Raw genomic sequence first — 20,605 nt, 5'->3', positions numbered from 1 at the left:
ATCAATTTTGTGACCCTCGGGGAGTGTCAAACTTGACCCAAGGGGCATTATTTGAACAAACTTGGTAGAGGACTATAAGATGTCACTACATACCAAATTTGGTAGCCCTAGGCCCAATGGATATGGACAAGTAGATTTTTTAAAGTTTTCACAATATAAGCACTTTATAAGCATATATTCAATTTTTTGACCCCGGGGCAGTTTCTAATTTGACCCCAGGGGCATAATTTGAACAAACTAAGAAGAGAACTATTACATGTCACTACATACCAAATTTGGTATCCCTATTCCATACGATTATGGACAAGTAGATTTTTTAAGTTTTCACAAAAAAGGCCTCATATAAGCATATGTTCAATTTTGTGACCCTCTGGGCAGGGTCAAACTTGACCCCAGGGGCATAATTTGAACAAACTTGGTAGAGGACTATAAGATGCCAATTCATACCAAATTTGGTAGCCATAGGCCCGATGGTTATGGACGAAAAGATTTGTAAAGTTTTCACAATATATAGACCCTATATAAGCATATGTTCAATTTTGTGACCCCCGAAGCAGGGTCAAATAAGACCCTAGGGCATAATTTGAACAAATTGGTAGAGGACTATTAGATGTCTCTACATACCAAATTTGATAGCCCTAGGCCCAATGGTTATGGATGTGAAGATTTTTAAAGTTTTCACAAAATAGGCCTTATATAAGCAAATTTTCAATTTTGTGAACCCCGGGGAAGGGTCAAATTTGACACCAGGGGCATAATTTGAACAAATTTAAAAGAGGTTCACCACAGGAACATTCCTGAGAAATTTCATCAGAATTGGACCAGTAGTTTAGGAGAAAAAGATGTTTAAAGGAAAAGTTAAAGCACGGACGGACGCACGCACGCACTACGGACACAGGACCATGACATAAGCCCGCTGGCCTTAGGCCAGTGGAGCTTAAAACAGTAACCCTCAATTGGGCTCTAACTAATGATCCCTGGAGTAAAAGTCTAACGCTTACACCACTTAGCCATCTGTGCTCATACAAAAAATGATGTATTTTATACTTTATTAGCAATTAATCCTCGTAGTGTCACAAAATGTAACAACAACAAGGGAACTCCCCAGTTTTATTAAATTGTTTCATATTGCAATGCTTTATAATTTTCTGGTTTTTATATCATCAAAAGATGCATATTTTAGAACATGCTAAATGTTCAGTATTATTGTTTCCACACCTATATCAACTACAATTAAAATTTGCGAATCTGAAACGTTTTTTGTAATTTTGTCAATTTACCAAAACGTGTACAAGTCCCTTTAAATCAAAATAAATTAAATTATTAAATCCAAATAAATTTCCTTGTATAAATACCTCTTTTTTTACAAACCAATATCAACCATATGCACCATAGTTCAATATGAGGTCATTTAAAATTGCAGATTAAATTATTCAAATTTCTTCTATCAACATGATTTAATCGTAAAAAAAACTGTTGTCTCTTTCACAGGACCAATACCATTACTGGATTATATCTGTGCAATGGACGAACAAACTTGCACTGATATTTCTTCCAATTCATTATAATGCCTGCAAACAAATGTTTAATCTGATGTACGTAAAATCAACATTTCATTTATATGTGAACCATAAAAGCAATAATTGAAGGAATATGATGCCTATTGGGCCTACCCATTTGAATTGGAAAATAGGTTACGATTTAAGTGCAACTCATTTCTAAAGCGTATATGATTACGTTCCATTGATAGCCACTTGGCATCGATAGATTTAAGATCTCTTATCAGTACTTACATTTGGGAACATTTTATTTAAGTATGTGAAAATTAAAAAATAAATCAAACATATTGATGTAACTAACTATCTAGGGCTGAAAACTACAAAATACTGAAACTGGCACACAAAACCTTTGAAAGAATATGATCAATAAGACATTAATACGAAAAATGAATCTATAAAATAATATCTGACTTATCTTCACGCTGTAGAGCATTTGTTGTGAGCTTGACAAATGATTTCGCTCCGTCGCTTGGCGTTCCAAATGTTGTAAATATTCCTAATACTGACAATGTCATTGTGATTGGCTACTGTAATCCTTCTGATTGCACTGCTCTCATCTAACAAGAGGGGAATCAAGTGATATTCAAGATGGCAACATCTTTGCCGAGAAAGGTATATTTTCCGCTGTTTTACAACTTTTATGACTTTTGTTTAATTTTTAAATGACGCTCACTTTCTAGGAATATCCGTAAGATAGTGATTAGGGTTTAATTCATATTCAAGTAAGTAGGTCATCCCGCTAAGAAATTTATCAGCGAGTAAAGTTGAGTAATAGAGCCAATATTAATATGGTATAAACACTTAAGCCTTATCACTTTCTGGCCCATATGGCAGGAAAGTGAGCGGAAATTTTACAATTAATAAAAGGTATGAGCGGTGAAAAATCTCTGTCTCGGAATGGACATCTCCATTTTGTTTGTCATGTGATTAACCCCTCACCTACAGTCTTTATCCTAATAAACGCTCCCACCCTAATAAACGTGCCCCTATCGTATAATAAAATGAAGGAGTGATCAAAGTAATTATAGCACCCCCATTTCTCGGCTGCTAAGGGGTAAAGTAATTGCATTTTATTGACGGACATTTTTTTAACAACAAGGTAATTGGCAAGAACCTTATAGAAATAAAACTTTAATAATAATAATAATAACATATATATTTGGAACAGATCGATGTAAGAATTAAACTCCAACATGCAGGCGATTTTAATATTGTATTGGTGTTTTCAGTTTTAAATGTCAAATTCATGTTACGTTTTTTTTTGACACCGTGCATTTAAAATACGTATCTACCCAGGTTGTTCAATATGCGTTACGCTGGGCCAAAGCTACTGTAACCATAAACCTTCACTAATTAACACTGTTCATATCTTGGCCATGCGTACTGTTACAGTTCGCACTACGGTCATATCGACAATGGCCCTTTCATTTCGCATGATAATAGGGTGTAGTATTCTTATAAAACTATTTGTGATATGTTAACGATTGCTCAATGAACTCAGAACTTTTCGCAAATACCGGTTAACACATTTTAGGTGTTGGCTCATATTATACCTAAGGGAGGGTGAAATAAATCTGCCCTCTTTGTGATTTGCATCACGCCCGGGCGCGTTTATTAGGATAAAGACGGTAAGCATTTAGTATGTTTCTTGGATGTTGCTGGATCGAGGGGAGAATGTGGCCATAGAGTGACAGGGGTTAACCCTTTCCCACTCAGAAGCAAACCGAAAATGGCTATTTGCTAACAGCATAAAAACCAGAACAGCCATGTGAAACTTGCAGTCTTTTCAGGTTTTATGCTGTTTCTGCTCATCATTATCTAAGGGTTGGAAATGAAGCCTTTACAACTTGAATCTAGTAAGAAAGGTATTTAATTAAATGTAACTTTCTATGGGACTTCGATACGGCAAAATATGTATCTATGTGGTTAAAGGTTAAATGGCCAGGGGCTAATATATTTGACCAGAAGTAAAATAAGGGCTCAATCTTTCATGTGTACTCCTTGGTATAATTAAGAATGTCATATGTCTTTCCATAATTAGTTTTTCATCTTCAAAATTTACTTATGAACTCTTAATGCACGTTATTTGGTGTAATTTAAGTTTATTAATATTTGTTAAATGTATCTTAATTGGAACACTTGTATTATTTGTTTGCTGTGAACCATCATGTGTTACTTATGCTGAAATACATCTCTCTCTATATATTTTTGAAAATCTTAGGTTGTATTACCTTACAATACAGGCATTTGTATGCAAGGTTTCAGATTTTTAACATTTTAACCCTTTGCATGCTGGGAAATTTGTCGTCTGCTAAAATGTCGTCTGCTGAATTTGTAAAATAAGCATTTTCTTCGTTTTTTTCCAAAGAATACTATCAGAATAGCAAACAGTTTGGATCCAGATGAGAGGCCACGTTTTGTGGCGTCTCATCTGGATCCAAACTGTTTGCAAAGGCCTTTAAAATTCGGTTCCGGCACTGAAAGGGTTAAATTCATTTTTGTTCTTTATCTAACAAGAAATCTTCCAAATAAAGCCTTTTTACAAATAAATAATTACAGCATTTAGTTGTGCCAGAACCTCAATTAACTGTGGCGCGTTATCAGCATTCTACACTGCTTAAAAGCTTTCTTGCTATTAAATAGATACACCTATTTTTCCTATTTAATTATTTTGAATGAAGATTGTTATTAATGTGAATCAAACAACTGTTAAACTATCATTTATAGTGATTCACTATTCAATTTCTCAAAATGCACAACCCCTCAAAGAATGTACAGAAAGCATTTTTTATTTGTTTTACAGTTCAAATAATTATCAGCTTTAAATTCTTTGTACATTCGAAACTTAATACAACGAATAATTAAGGAAAATATGAAATTATTTGTAATGTAACATCTTTTAAACTTTGGCGTATTTCTAATTTGAAGTATTGAAAAACACAAAACATAATATTACTCTGGTGTTATGAAATATTGTTCACAAGTTTTTGTTTACAAATTTAATTGCATTTTACTGTATTTCATCGAGTATGAATTTTTATGAAAATTAAGACAAATTTGCATAAACACCAATTTTTTAGACATTGGATACATCAATGACCTTCAAAACACTGATGTTCACACCAAATTATGATGGAATTTTAGTATGGACAAACAAAGTGCAAAGTCGTTATAATTTGCAGAATACAATGGCGTCATTCTTCCACTACTTGTTGACAAAGTAATTTTGTGATGAATAGTATGAGTAATTTTCAAAAGCTATAGCTTCCAATCTTCATACACTGATTCTATTACTATAATTATTATTAACTGCTTATTAAACAGTGCCCTATAATGACATTGTATAAGTTGAAGTAAAGTTTATTAAGTGGTATTTTGTTTTCCCCCTTTTTATGAAAATAAGCTATTGCTTTCAAACTCAAACCAACGCAGGGCAGGGTCAGGTGTGAAACAATACTCAAAAGATGTGAAAAGTCACAGTTGCAAGCAATATTGCAACAGATTTGCAATTTGGTTATTTGACGAAAGTATGCAAAATAAAATTATTGTAAAATCACATCTTTTGTTCCATGCAGTTTTTGTTTAATTTCATCTTATTTTTGAAAAAAATTTCTAGGGAAATCAGACGTAACTAGCAGCCTTATCTGAAGTATCCTGCCATTTTGTTTTATTGCTCTTTATTTCATCCCAGTTCAATTGTATAATATTCTCTGGGGTAAGAAGCAAACTTCTAGGTCTATGAAAGTATACAGTATACAGTAACCAGACACATTTTTTCACTTCACAATTGATTAAACTTCATAATATTTCAAATTGTTAAATAAATTTGTTCCAGTATATTATTGATAATACAGCATGCCATTTATATTATCACTTTTTTCCCATTTTGTAGATATATGGGACACCAGTAACATGCATTATTGCTCACATAAAAAATAATTATGGTAAATTGATATTCACCTTTGTGCAAAATGTCATGAAATTATTATTTTTTAGGATATCACTTTGCCTTGGTATGGGAAAACGAGGCTTAATGCATGTGTGTAAAGTGTCATCCTAGATTAGCCTGTGCAGTCTGAACAGGATTATCAAGAATGATACTTACTGCTTTAATGGTATTTTTCGTTTAAAGTAAGTCTTTTCTCAGTGAAAATCCGGTTTAGGCAGAAGGTGTTGTTTCCCTTTAGCCTGTGCTCACTGCACAGACAAATCTGGCATTACATTTGTGAACATGCATTAAGCCCCATTTTCCCAGAACAAGGCCCAACTTTGGATCCTGTATACCATTCTGTATCCAATACCATTCTGTATCCAATGTACCATTCTGTATCCAATAATAAATAAGGAAAACAGCCAGTAAAAATCATGTTCACATGCTGAAGTTCAAATGAAGAACAGTACTTAAGTATAAATAATACTATATGTATATACTATCAATAACATTTATTACATCAACACTAGTTTCATAAAATAACTAATACTGCAGTTATATAGATAATAATTCAAAAAGTACCTTTCAATATTTCTATAACCAAGAATTTTTTTTTATTCCTCACATATAATTGTCTTAAAGTCAGAAACACCCTATAACAACTTAAAAAGGTATTAAAACACCATCCACTTTAAGACAGCATAAACACACTGCATCTGAATATCAAATAACCATATTAATTCCTCTGTTAAATAGACGACAGTCTTTTTGATAAGCGTTGATCAATAATAATCACTACAACAATCTGTTTGTAGGCTGAGGCAAACGATACTGTCATATAAAATCTTCAACACAAACTAGAGTGTCATTAAAAAACCCATGAATGATTGCTACACCACTCCATACGAAGGGTTAAATCTTGAAATACAAGCCTGCGATGATAAAAGACCTGTTACCTTGCTGAATGATATTTATTGAACTTAATAACAAATGCTGATAATCTACAAAGGAATGATATACTCATTAGTAATTTTGATACAGATTTTGGTGAGTGAGGCAAACAATATATATTATATAGCCTCGATTGAGGGTTTATAATTTAAAAAGGCCTTTTCACGTTTGGGTAAATTGACAAAATTGAAAAAAGTTGTTTCAGATTTGAAAATTTTCGTTGTAGGTATAATATTTGTGAGGAAACAATAATACTGAACATTTACCATGCTCTAAAATAGCCATTATATGCATCTTTTGACAATTAAAAATCCTGGAAATTATAAAGCGTTTCAACGTGAAATGATTGAATAATTTGGAGAGTTCTGTTGTTGTCGTTATATTTTGTGAAACTACGAGGGTTGCTTATATAAAGTATAAAATACATCCTGCATTGTATGAGGTCGGATGGCTGAGTGGTCTAAGTCGTAGATTTTACTCCAGGACTCCAGGGTTCAGTGGCTCAAGCCCTGCTGAAGGTTACTTTTTTTTCTTTTTTATTATTGTTCCCGACCTGTGAAACCGGAGGGGACTTATGGTTTGCACTCAGTCAGTCAGTCAGTCTGTCACACTTTTCTTGATCCTGCGATAGCTTTAAAAGTTCTTCATATTTTTTCATGAAACTTGAAACATGGATAGATGGCAATATGGAGATTATGCACATCATTTCATGTTGTTCCTACGTCAAGAATTCTAGTTGCTATGGCAACAAATATATACAAACAAAATAATATAACAAGAGCTGTCTCCATTGGAAGTCACATGCCCCGCAAACGCTTTTTGAAACCTAAACACAGATTTCGAAACCTAAACGCGGAACCTTAGTTCAAGGTAAAGGTCAAAGGGTAAAATTTATGTGCGTATGGAAAGGCCTTGTCCATATACACATGCATACCAAATATGAAGGTTAAATCTGAAGCGACATAGAAGTTATGAGCATGTTTCGAGCGAAAACGCAATTTTTTAATGATTCAAGGGCCGTAACTCAGAAGTGCCTGGGTAAATTTGGCTGATTATTAAACTTAAGCTAGATTTTATTGTCTTTCACATTTTTATAAAGTAAGGTGAAGATCCGATGACAATTGGTGGAGTTATTGAGCGGAAACGAGAAAAAACTCAATTTTTTTATGATTCAAGGGCCTTAACTCAGGAGTGTTTGGGTAAATTTGGTCGAATATCGAACTTGGCCTAGATCTTATGACCTTACACATTATGATGAAGTATGGCAAAGATCCTATGGCATTTGCTTGAGTTATTGAGCAGAAACGAGAAAAAACGCAATTTTTTCGATGATTCAAGGGTCGTAACTCAAGAGCGTCTGGGTCAATTTGGCCGATTATCGAACTTGACCTAGATGTTATTGCCTTACACATTGTTATGAAGTTTGGTGAAGATCTGATGACAATTGCTCGAGTTATTGAGCGGAAACGAGAATTATTATTTTTTAATGATGAATCAAGGGCCATAACTCAGGAGTGTGTTGGTCAATTTGGCCGATTATCAAACTTGACCTAGATGTTATTGCCTTACACATTTTGATGAAGTTTGGTGAAGATCTGATGACAATTGCTTAACTTATTGAGCGGAAACTTATCCGGACGGACTAACTTACTAACTGACTGACTGACTGACTGACTGACTGACGGACATTGCGATTTTAATATGCATCCAGAACCTATGTTCTGGGGGCATAAAAATCTGAAAATGCTGGAGTTTCACCAGTAGGGAACCATATTGCTTGCCAATCTTTTGTTTTATTCTTGATGTTTATCTGGAGCTTTTTAGATCCAATGTTTACATTTATCAATATAAAGCATTTAATGACAAACTTCAAAACATGCCAAAATCTGTGAAAAGGCCCCTTTAACTGTACTGGCTAAGAAATCCCTTACAAAACTGCCATATAGAAATATATTGTCATGTGTATATCAAAGACATACCTTAGAAAATGGGAAAACCTGAAAATGCCATTTGGTTTGCCATAACAACATAATATGCCTTCATTCCAACCCATTATCAGCAACCCTGGGTAGGGGATTGCAAACCATTTTTTAATCTTGGCCTTACTTCAGTTATTTGACTGTCAAAGAATGAGTGTGAACACTTATGCGGTTATAATGGTAAGTTGATTATATAGGCAAATGGTTTGATAATCCAAAACATTTCATTAAAATTATCAGACAAGCAATCTTGTACAAACTGAAAAACAGAGCAATTGATATTTGTCTACTGATTTATTGAGACAGTAGAATATGTTGCCTTAAATCTTGAAGATTGTTATTTAATACAAAGTCAACAACATTGTAGTGAATATGGTGGCTGACATGACGGTTAACCCATTTATGCCTAGCATCTAGAAAAAAGGCCTTGGCAAACAGCGTAGACCCAGATGAGACGCTGCATGATGCGGCGTCTCATCAGGGTCTGCGCTGTTTGCTTAAAGGAATTTTTGTAAGAAATATTCTAAATATAGAAATAAACATACTAGACATCCCTAATTTTGGAAATAAATTGATCCAATTTAGAAGGATGGGAGAGTCCAAGAGGCATTAATGGATGAACTCAAATGATAACCCGTGCGAAAGACGTCAGATCTCAGACATTTCTGGTAAAATTTGCTGAGGACAGATATTAATCTTGAAACTGTCGGACTGTAAGACTGTAAGACTGACAAAAAAACAATATGTAAAAAAGTGTTTTAGTTCAACATAAAAAGAAACTAGGTATTTTTTTAAAAACTACAGACTGGTTTATCTTTTGTATACTTTGAATGATTATTGAACTTCAAAATAAAACAGATTTTATCAAACTTGCTATTTTTGCTGGTGACGTAACAACTCCAAGTACTATTCTTATAACCAGTCAAATATTGCACCTGGTTTGTATTGGTCAAAGAGATATTTTCATTTTAAATGAAAGTTTTACTATATGATTTCAAAGAATGGGTTTAAATTTAGTTGTTTTTTCATTGTATTTAGAATTGTAAAACTTGTGAACGTCATTATAAGTAGTAAAATTAAACTCTAAAAAAGGTATTTTCGATTGTTTTGTTTTAAGAAGAATCTCACTGGCCCAATATGCAATCCCAAGATAGAGGTATTCACGAATGATTTTAATTTTCAAATTTTTATAAATGTTTTTCAATGCAGACTGGAGTTAATGCCCTTTACGCAATTACCCCATATTCCCATATTTGAAGCTTTCATTGGCTTAACGACCTTCCTCTGAATCCCAATCTAATATTAAACCTGGTCAAAGCAAGTATATGAAATTTTAATGCTTAAATTAAAAAATTAGAACAAAAACCGATATTAACATTGCAGTAAACTGTATTGCACAACAAAATTAAAATGTCACAATTTTTCCCAAAAAGAGAAACTGAGAAGTAACAAGATGTGTTTGTGAAACACAATGTCCCCCTATATGACGTTTGACCTTGAAGGATGACCTTTACCCTTCACCACTCAAAATGTGCAGCTCCATGAGATACACATGCATGTCAAATATAAAATTGCTAGCTTCAATATTGCAGAAGTTACATTACATGAGCAATTTTGACCCATATATTTGACCAAGAAGGATGACCTTGACCTTTGACTTTTCACCACTCAAAATGTGCAGCTCCATGAGATACACATGCATGCCAAATATCAAGTTGCTATCTTCAATATTGCAAAAGTATTAATAAAATAAGCGATTTGGGCCACATATATTTGACCTCTGACCTTGAAGGATGACCTTGACCTTTCACCACTCAAAATGTGCAGCTCCATGAGATACACATGCATGCCAAATATCAAGTTGCTATATTCAATATAGCAAAAGTTATTGCAAAATGTTAAAGTTGGCGCAAACCAACCAACAGACCAACAGACAGGGCAAAAACAATATGTCCCCCACTACTATAGTGGGGGACATAAAAATCTCTGTGGTTAATATTTAGCAGTGTGGATCAAAGATATTTAGGGCATGCTCTGTGAACAGGGGGTTTAATGCATGTGCGTAAAGTGTTGTCCCAGATTAGCCTGTGTAATAGGCACAGGCCCATAAGGGATGACACTTTGCGCCTTAACAGGATTTTCGCAACGAAGAGAATTTCTTGTAACGAAAAATGTCATAAAGGTGGAAAATGTCGTCCCTGATTACTGAAATTTAGCCTGTGTGGACTGTACATGCTTACCTGGGACAACACTTTATGCACATGCATTAAACCCCCTTTTCACAGAGCAAGGATTATTTGTTTAGATAAGGTGAGGTATTAAAATGCATATTAACAAATTGATCAGTATCATTATCACCAATGGAATCAGCTGAATTTGTCTGTCAATAGCTTTTGGAATTCAGTATTCAATTTCAAACAATTAGCATTTACAGTGACATGCATAAAACAGCACTTAAATATGCCCATTTAATTATACAGTATAGTAGTGGTATTACATTTTAAAATTCCATTCAAACTAATTAATTGAATATCTGGCAAAATGCTTATATCAAAATAGGTATCATAAAATAATTATTGCAATTTACTTATAATTATTTCCAAATATTAAACCAGTAATGGCTGTTGGTTATCATGGTCCGAAGCGTAAAATTAGTTACAAACATGATTTAACCCATTTATGCCTAGTGGACTCTCCCATCCTTCTAAATTGGATCAAGTTATTTCCAAAATTAGGGGTGTCTAGTATATTTATTTCTATATTTAGAATATTTCTTACAGAAATTCATTTAAGCAAACAGCGCAGACCCAGATGAGACGCCGCACCAAGGCCTTGTTTCTAGACGCTAGGCATAAATGATTTAATTGTGTGGGTGTGTTTTGTATTCAGTTCAGCAAAATAGACATTCAGTGATCAAATAAAAGTATTATCAACAATCAACAAATGATAATAAAAGCTGATTAAAAACAGTCATGAAACTGCTCTAAATTTTTATGACATATTTACAGTACAACACTGTTTTAAAAAGATTTTAACATAGTCACGTCAAGTTTTTATTCAGAAAACACATCCAAGTTTTGTCATTAAATCGATCAATAGCATTATGCTTTTACCCATCCACTAATTTTTATTATTTAAAATAGGTCTGTTGATAATTTAAAACACTTGTGACAGTTAAGTTCTTTTTCTTGGACAGTTGCGGTGCTTGCAATAGGCAAACTAGGCTCCGTGTTCACAAAACGATTTTGCAATCAAAAATCGATTTTAACTGACATCGATTTCCATTTTTGTTTATCAACTTCAAAGGAAATCCATTTTCAATGACAAGCAAAATCCATTGTAAAAACTGTTTTGTGAACACAGCGCCGGCAGTAAGAATTAAGTTGTGAATTCTTTAAAATACTGGGGATTCAATGAAATAGCAAGATAGCTGTCAATAAATTACCAACCAATCAGATACTTTTAAGGGCTGCAATGCAACATGGTACAAATACAAACATTGTCAGAGTTTTACAATTTACTCAATACCCAGTGTACTTTCACAATTGTTCTCATGTGATGCACTCCTGTTTCCTTTTAAAGCAACTTTCTTACAACACATTTTCTGACCCCTAAGTAATCAGTACCTTATATTTATTAACACAAAAATCTTTCAAATAGTTTTCAAAAGGAAAAAAAAAACTCAACACGTTTATGTTTGAACTCATCAAAAACTGCATTTAAAATAATTTCTTCAAAATAACATCATGCTGGAAATGGAAGTCATTTTTAATTGTAAAGGCAATCCTACAATCAATGTAGAATTAAAATTATTTCCATTCAAAAAAGGGCAGTAAAAAAAAATTATCATCAGACAACATATGTATCTGGGCTTGGATTCGAGGAAAGACACATTGACGACCAAGCACTTTACCAACTGAGCAAGCATGGGGCAAGTTGTGTAAACAATGCAGTCATGCAAGCATCGTACAACAATGTAATGCAAGCATGCAAAAATCTTAGAAAATGTAATGCAAGCATACAACCATTTTAGAGCAATGTAATGCAAGCCAACAACCATCTTAGAACAATGAAATGCAAGCATACAACCTTCTTAGAACAATGTAATGCAATCATACAACCATCATTGTAGAACAGTGCAATGCAAGCGTACAACTTCTGAGAATAATTTAATGCAATCAAACAACCATCTTAGAACAATGAAATGCAAGCATACAACCATCTTAGAACAATGTAATGCAAGCATACAACCATCTTTAAACTATGTAATGCAAGCATATGACCATCTTAGAACTATGTAATGCAATTATTCAATAAAGTCAGAACATTCTAATGTATTCATGCAACCATCTCAGAACAATGTAATGCAGGCAAACAACCATCTCAGAACAATGTGATGCAGGCGATTTATCTCTGAACAATGTAATGCATTCATGCAAGCATCTCAGAACAATGTGATGCCAGGCAAACAACCATCTCACAACAATGTAATGCAGGCGATTTATCTCTGAACAATGTAATGCATTCATGCAAGCATCTCAGAACAATGTGATGCTAGGCAAACAACCATCTCACAACAATGTAATGCAGGCAATTTATATCTGAACAATGTAATGCATTCATGCAAGCATCTCAGAACAATGTGATGCCAGGCAAACAACCATCTCACAACATTGTAATGCAGGCGATTTATCTCTGAACAATGTGATGCATTCATGCAAGCATCTCAGAACAATGTGATGCATTCATACAACAATCTCAGAACAATGTAATGCAGGCAATTTATCTCTGAACAATGTAATGCATTCATGCAAGCATCTCAGAACAATGTTATGCATTCATACAACAATCTCAGAACAATGTAGTGCAAGTCGGCAACAATCTCAGAACAATGTGATGCAGGCAAACAACCATCTCAGAACAATGTAATGCAGGCAATTTATCTCTGAACAATGTAATGCATTCATGCAAGCATCTCAGAACAATGTAATGCAGGCAATTTATCTCTGAACAATGCCATGCATTCATACAACAATCTCAGAACAATGTGATGCAGGCAAACAACCATCTTGGAACAATGTAATTTAGGCAATTTATCTCTGAACAATGTAATGCATTCATGCAACCATCTCATAACAATGTAATGCATTCATACAACAATCTCAGAACAATGTAATGCAGGCAAACAACCATCTCACAACAATGTAATGCAGGCAATTTATCTCTGAACAATGTAACACATTCATGCAACCATCTCATAACAATGTAATGCATTCATACAACAATCTCAGAACAATGTAGTGCAAGTCAACAACAATCTCGGAACAATGTAATGCAGGCAAACAACCATCTCAGAACAATGTAATGCAGGCAAACAACCATCTCAGAACAATGTAATGCAGGCAATTTATCTCTGAACAATGTAATGCATTCATACAACAATCTCAGAACAATGTGATGCAGGCAAACAACCATCTTGGAACAATACAATGCAAGCCTAAAGTCATATTAGAACAATTTCAAGAAAGCATGCAACTGTCTGAGAACAATGCAATGCAATCATACAACCATCTCAGAACAATGTTTTACAACCCTCTTAGAAAAATGTAATGGAATGATTAATCATACAACAGTCTTAGAACATAGAAATGCAGTCATACAACCATCTCAGAACGATGTAATCTTTGCATACAACCATTTTGGAACAATGAAATGCAATCAAACAACCATTTCATTAAAATGTTATGCAATCATATGACTATATCAGCATAATGTAATTCAAGCATTCAACCATCTCAGAACCATGTAATGCATTCAAAAAACATCTGAGAATAATGCAATGCAACCAAACAATGATTTATGAACAGTATAATTCAATAAAACAGACACCTTAGAAAAATGTATTGCATTCAATAAACCATCTAAGAACACTGAAACGAAATCAAACATGTTAGAATTGTGTTATACACTCTAGCAACCATCTTAATAATTTAATCTAAAATCACAGATTAAAACACAGAGGTTAACCTGCAACAAGCAAACATTGTACAAAAAGAAACCGAGGCGAACTCCTGCAACATACCTCCTCATCTGAAGCGCTACCCGAATGTTCCGCATGGTTCGAGCCTTTCCGTCTCACTTCACCGCTCGGTATCATCTGTCTGTTTCCAGCAAAAGTGTCTTTGATTTCGGTGCCATAGCTGATACTGAAAACACCAAAATGTCTTGATTATGCATACCATAATAACTCTGTTTGGGCTTTTGGGTCTTTTTCGGCGTGCTGTATTAAGCCAGCTTTTCACCTGACCTGACCTTTGTAAGTGTCCAATAATATTCAAATAAAATTTCCCGCAGCTAGGTACGAATGAATACACTTCATTTATTAAATTGGCTGATTTGAGTATAACACCAAAACATTGGAAACATATCCGCGTCTTTGTAAAACTGTGATACTGCATGAAACAATTTTATCTCTAATGAAAAGGCTCAATAGATAGAACAGTTTTACAATCAATTCTCGACATAAATACAGTTTGTGCATGCAGCTTTTATTTTCAGAGAATTACAAGCGCAAAAGCGTTTATACTAAAGGCTATGTTCTCATATTTAGTACTTACTTCCATATTCATGTCAACATGTTAACATGTAAAAGTATAAAGAGCAGTGGAAGCGAGGCCTCACTTTAATGCATTGCATTTCAACCCGCGAGGTTTCGGGTCAATTCGCGGCCAGTGTGTGAAAGTCAGAGTTTATATACAGTTCATCACTGGAGTTCGCAGCCAGTAAAATAATCATTATATAATAAAGACTCTATCCGTGAACTAGGTGACCTGGAATTTTCTTTAGAATAGAAATATGTTAAATGAAGATATTCAGCAATATAATTAAGATATGTCAATAATAGATTATTAATGTGTTTTCAACAATACAATGATAAATATTATTTTAGATTAATTTAACAATAATTATTCCACCATATTGACTATTGTTTTAAGCATGAGCGCGATGATTCTCGATACAGTTAATAATCGAATCAAATAGCAATGTCCGACAAACCACTAAAACAGGTTTGTTCGAATAACGCGCCTATAAATACGGATACTTCTCGTGTGGCCGGTTGACTCATATGTTTTAATTTAACTTCCATTCTTCTTTTGGTTTTCTGTTTTGTATCTTAAGGTTTATGACCAGCAATATGTAATAATGTAAAATAAGCCGCGAAAACTCCGCCTAACATCCCGTACTGCGTGTGATGCAGCTTAGAACTGCACAGAAAAAGACACTCGTAATCATTGATCTCATTCATTAAACTATCAACGCCGTTTATCTTTTTTAAAGATATTTCTAGTTTCTTTTCTGTTCACAAATTTTGAAACACACAAATATTCCCAAAAGTAAATGTACGTACGAAAATTATGAGATACCATTCTAATATACCAATTTCAATATGTTTGATGTAGTTTTATGTAAAGATACAACAAATATTATGATTTCAAAAATAAAGTGCAAATGTCAAATAAATCAGAATAATTATAAATACAGGAAACTTTGGTGTCCCAATAAATAAGATCCACGGAATGAAAACCTATTCGTAAATGCCATATGTCTTGTATTATGAGACAAAACCACTGAAATACTATGGTGTCCATGATAGATGGGAAATTTTTTAAATATCTAGCCACATGTTTGCAAACCAGAATACTGGTAACGACATTTGCCAGTTTTAATGATTAACAAAGTGTGACTTAATTTTTCATTGCTAAGTACAAACATTTTCACAAAGATTGTAGATTTACAATTATTGTGACTAACAGATTAAAACAGTCATTATAAAGACTGCAAGTTTAAACTCACTTGAAATAAGCTGCCATTAAGCTATCCGGTCCGTAGGATTCATAAATTTTCTTCTTCTGCGCGCGGTCAAACTCGCGCAGGGCATTGACTGGTATCCGCCCCATGAGAATCTCCTTGCGTAGAAGATTGCGCTGCTGGGTGATCTTGAATGAGCGATAGATCGCTTCATACTCGTCATGCTGAAACATTACATTAAGTTAAAACTTTTTATTTTCGCTTACTTGCATTGCCAAGTATTGAAATGCACTCGAGTCAGATTCTTAAGTAGAACAAGTAATTGATGTATTTTGAGAGATCTAAAGAACCATCCCGCAATTGGGCATTGAACCTGTGATCACATGAGCCTTGTTCTGAGAAAACTGGGCTTAATGCATGTGCATCAAGTGTCATCCCAGATAAGCCTGTGCAATCCGCACAGGCTAATCAGGGACGACATTTTCCGCTTTTATGGTATTTTTAGTTTCAAGGAAGTCCCTCCTTACCGAAAATCAAGTTTAGGCGGAAAGAGTTGTCCCTGATTAGTCTGTGCGGACTGCACAGGCTAATATGGGATGACACTTTATGCACATGCATTAAGTCCAGTTTTCTCAGAACAAGGCTCACGTGGTCTCTTAAGGGGGACACTATTTCCACTGACCAATGGCAACCTTATGAAATTTAAAATTATGACAAATCATTATAGATTTTATGTTTTGATTGATTTATGGATTTAAGGATTTTTGTAATCCTTGACATTTGACCTAGTGACCTGAAAATCAATAGTGGTCATCTGCATGTACCTATGAAGTTTCATGATTCTAGGCCTAATTATTCTTGAGTTATCATCAGGAAACCATTTAACTGTTTCAAGTCACTGTGACCTTGACCTTTGACCTTGTAAACTGAAAATCAATAGGGGTCATCTGCCAGTCATGATCAATGTACCTATGAAGTTTCATGATCCTAGGCGTAAGCATTCTTGATTTATCATCCTGAGACCATTTTACTATTTTGAGTCACTGTGACCTTCATCTTTGACCTAGTGTCCTGAAAATCAATAGGGGTCATCTGACAGTCATGATCAATGTACCTATGGAGTTTCATGATCCTAAGCGTTCTTGAGTTATCATCCGGAAACAGTCTGGTGGACGGATAGACGGACCGACCGACGGACTGACCGACAGACATGAGCAAAACAATATACCCCCTCTTCTTCGAAGGGGGGCATAAATATAGCAATTTTAGGTGTTAAATGGTTGGTGAAAAGATCTTCTAAAATTCCCTTTTTTGCCCAAAAGGACGCAAAATTCCCCCCTCTAAGGACCCCGGCCCCAATCCCCCAAAGTGTAGCAAGGGCCCTGACCGCATCATGCGGCGTCTCATCTGGGTCTGCGCTGTTTGCCAAGGCCTTTTTTCTAGATGCTAGGCATAAATGGGTTAAAATTACATGATACATGTTAATGACAATGTGACATCCTGGAAAAGCTGCTTTTTGGCCATGAACTTTGTAATTGTGACCCTTACCTTTGAGGTAGGCACACAGATTTTACACGTGCAATGTAGAATCAAATTTATTTGAATATTATTATTGATTACTTACCCATTAACAATTCATGAACATTCTGCTAATACCCTTAGGTTTCATTTACTTTTCATTAGACCCTTAATCATTGTAAACTGACTAATAAACAATGTTAACCCTTTCAGTGCTGGAACCGAATTTTGAAGGCCTTTGCAAACAGTTTGGATCCAGATGAGACGCCACAGAACATGGCGTCTCATCAGGATCCAAACTGTTTGCTATTCTGATAGTATTCTTTGGAAAAAAATCGAAGAAAATGCTAATTTTAAAAATTCAGCAGACAACATTTTAGCAGAAAACAAATTTCCCAGCATGCAAAGGGTTAAATCACACTTAAATAAATCTCGATAAGAAGAGCTAGTCATATCTAATGACAAAGGGAAATGGTCATCATTTCAAACTACTCTCTCAGGGCTAGTGTTCACTTACCAATTCTTTGACTTTTGTCTAAAAATAACAAATATTCTTAAAGCGTTAATTCATTAAATCGACTCAGTCAGACGAAGTCAGGTATGTAGAGTGGCAGTTAGCACCATTAACCCATTTATGCCTAGTGGACTCTTCCATCCTTCTAAATTAGATCAATTTATTTCCAAAATTAGGGATGTAAGTATATTTATTTCTATATTTAGAATATTTCTTACAGAAATTCCTTTAAGCAAACAGCGCTGTTTGCCAAGGTCTTTTTTAGACGTTAGGCATAAATGGGTTAATTGAATATATATTTGTTAAAGACAATATGTTAAAGCGGGACTGCACGATTTTTATATGTGTTATAGTGTAATATATTGATAAAAAATATGTTACAATAACACAAAATAGGCAAGAAAAATGATACATTGAAGACAAATTTCATTAAATGCAGCAAAGACAAATTAGCGCCCGAGCCATCATTGTGACAAAGATATTTTTTACAATAACCAAAGCATTAGTCATTTTATTAGGATCAGAGTTAGCGTTCATGTGTCGTATGAATAGATATTGTTGCAGGAAATTAAAATGTTAAGTACAAATAAATATAGATTCACATTGTGCATGAAATACATTCTGGGGAATTCAACTGTACAGACATTTTCGATTTCAGAATTCAATATCTGGCTAATGTCGCAGTTTTCGACACATGATCTTCTTAACTTTTATTTTAATTTATATTAAAATATATGTATAATATAAAGTTTTTTTACATATTTTATATAAATTCATAAATATTTGACAAAATTAAGCTGTCCCGCTTTAATGACATAAGCACCATTTTGAGCCTGTATATATATATATGCAAACTATGAGGTAATTTTATTGATTCTAAGACTTTTTTTTATTTTATTTAACTTTCTAAGGGACTACAAACATGTAAAAATACATATGTAATTGGTAAAGGGTTTACCAATCAATACCTAGCGTCTAGAAAAAAGGCCTTGGCAAACAGCGTATACCCAGATGAGACGCTGCATGATGCGGCGTCTCATCAGGGTCTGCGCTGTTTGCTTAAATGAATTTCTGTACTAAATATTCTAAATATAGAAATAAATATACAAGACATCCCTAATTTTGGATAAAAATGATCCAATTTAGAAGGATGGGAGAGTCCACTAGGCATAAATGGGTTAATCATAATAATTTATAAAATAAATCTCTCTCAGAAGAGTAAGGCGTACGTGAAGATTTAGGGAGCTGTACAATGTTTCGAATGCCTCTCTCAGTTTGGAAACTGCTGTCTGCCCACAAAAGAACACTTGACTCTTCTTGTGCCTCCATTCCTCTTCTTTGGCATCCTTTGTCTCCTTAAGCTTCTTTTGCTGCTGCTCGAATGTGAACGCTTTCATTGCCTGAATTTTGTTTCCCTTAAAGGCAAAATTTGTCATGGCATGAACATTCTAATGTGTCTTGTTTTGAAAAAGCTGGTCATAATGCATGTCCATAAAGTGTCGTCCCAGATTTGCCTGTGCAGTCCGCACAGGCTAATCAGGGATGACACTTTCCGCCTCAACTTACTTTTCAGTCAGGAGGGACTTCCTTGAAACTAAAAATACCATTAAAGTGGAAAGTGTCGTCCCTGATAAGCCTGTGTGGAGTGCACAGGCTAATCTGGGACAACACTTTACGCACATAAATTAAGCCCAGTTATCTCAGAACAAGACACAAATGTATACAGTGGGGCTACAAAACATGTCACTTCTGTGGTATGAGTGCTATATATATAACCTTGTTTAGACTAAACTCGTATTAAGGGCTGAATTTCTGGGCTGGTTGTCCTTTGGCACTAAACAAAGTACTTTTTTTTCCAACATATTTAATCATATATAGAAAAATAATAAGTAAAGGTACACCAAATTGTAACCTTTTTATTTAAAATTACACACTATGTAATTGAATCAAATTTAATAATTTACACAAAACACAGTGAAATGCATTGTTTATTTAACAAACCCTACTTCCACATACTACATACGAATCACAAAAAGACAAATGGATGATAGATGGAACTTTCATGCCCTGTTTATACATTACAGCACTAAGTTTTTAAAACCAGATCCATGCCCTGTATGAAACACTTGAAATACATGTAATTTAATTTCCTCGGAGTTTGTTTCCTGTAACAGCAAAATCAAGTCAGTTTATTTGTAAATGCACTGTATTAATTTCCATGTATGCTGTGTATAGCTGTATTTTTAACAATTTTATTTCAATTAAATATTTGCAAAATAAAAAATTGTTAACTTTTTTTTAGTCTTCTTTATTTTTGTGTCCAAATGTTTTTATAATATTAAAT

The 20,605-nt window shown here is 34.2% G+C and overlaps 1 protein-coding gene across 4 annotated transcripts in view; it reads right to left on the bottom strand.

The window, feature by feature from the left end:
* LOC127872724 (uncharacterized) overlaps positions 1 to 20,605 on the bottom strand; it is a 224,225-nt gene that overhangs the window by 33,310 nt on the left and 170,310 nt on the right. For all 4 annotated transcript variants that reach the window (XM_052416083.1, XM_052416081.1, XM_052416082.1 and 1 more), the window contains 3 exons: positions 19,491 to 19,676; positions 16,275 to 16,453; positions 14,503 to 14,626 (listed from right to left, as the gene is read on the bottom strand). In XM_052416083.1, coding sequence (XP_052272043.1) covers positions 14,503 to 14,626; positions 16,275 to 16,453; positions 19,491 to 19,676 — 489 coding nt within the window. The remainder of the gene's footprint in view (positions 1 to 14,502; positions 14,627 to 16,274; positions 16,454 to 19,490; positions 19,677 to 20,605) is intronic.

The sequence above is a fragment of the Dreissena polymorpha genome, chromosome 3 (genome assembly GCF_020536995.1).
Source record: "Dreissena polymorpha isolate Duluth1 chromosome 3, UMN_Dpol_1.0, whole genome shotgun sequence".
NCBI classification, from domain to species: domain Eukaryota; kingdom Metazoa; phylum Mollusca; class Bivalvia; order Myida; family Dreissenidae; genus Dreissena; species Dreissena polymorpha.
This window is presented reverse-complemented; position numbering and strand designations above follow the sequence as displayed.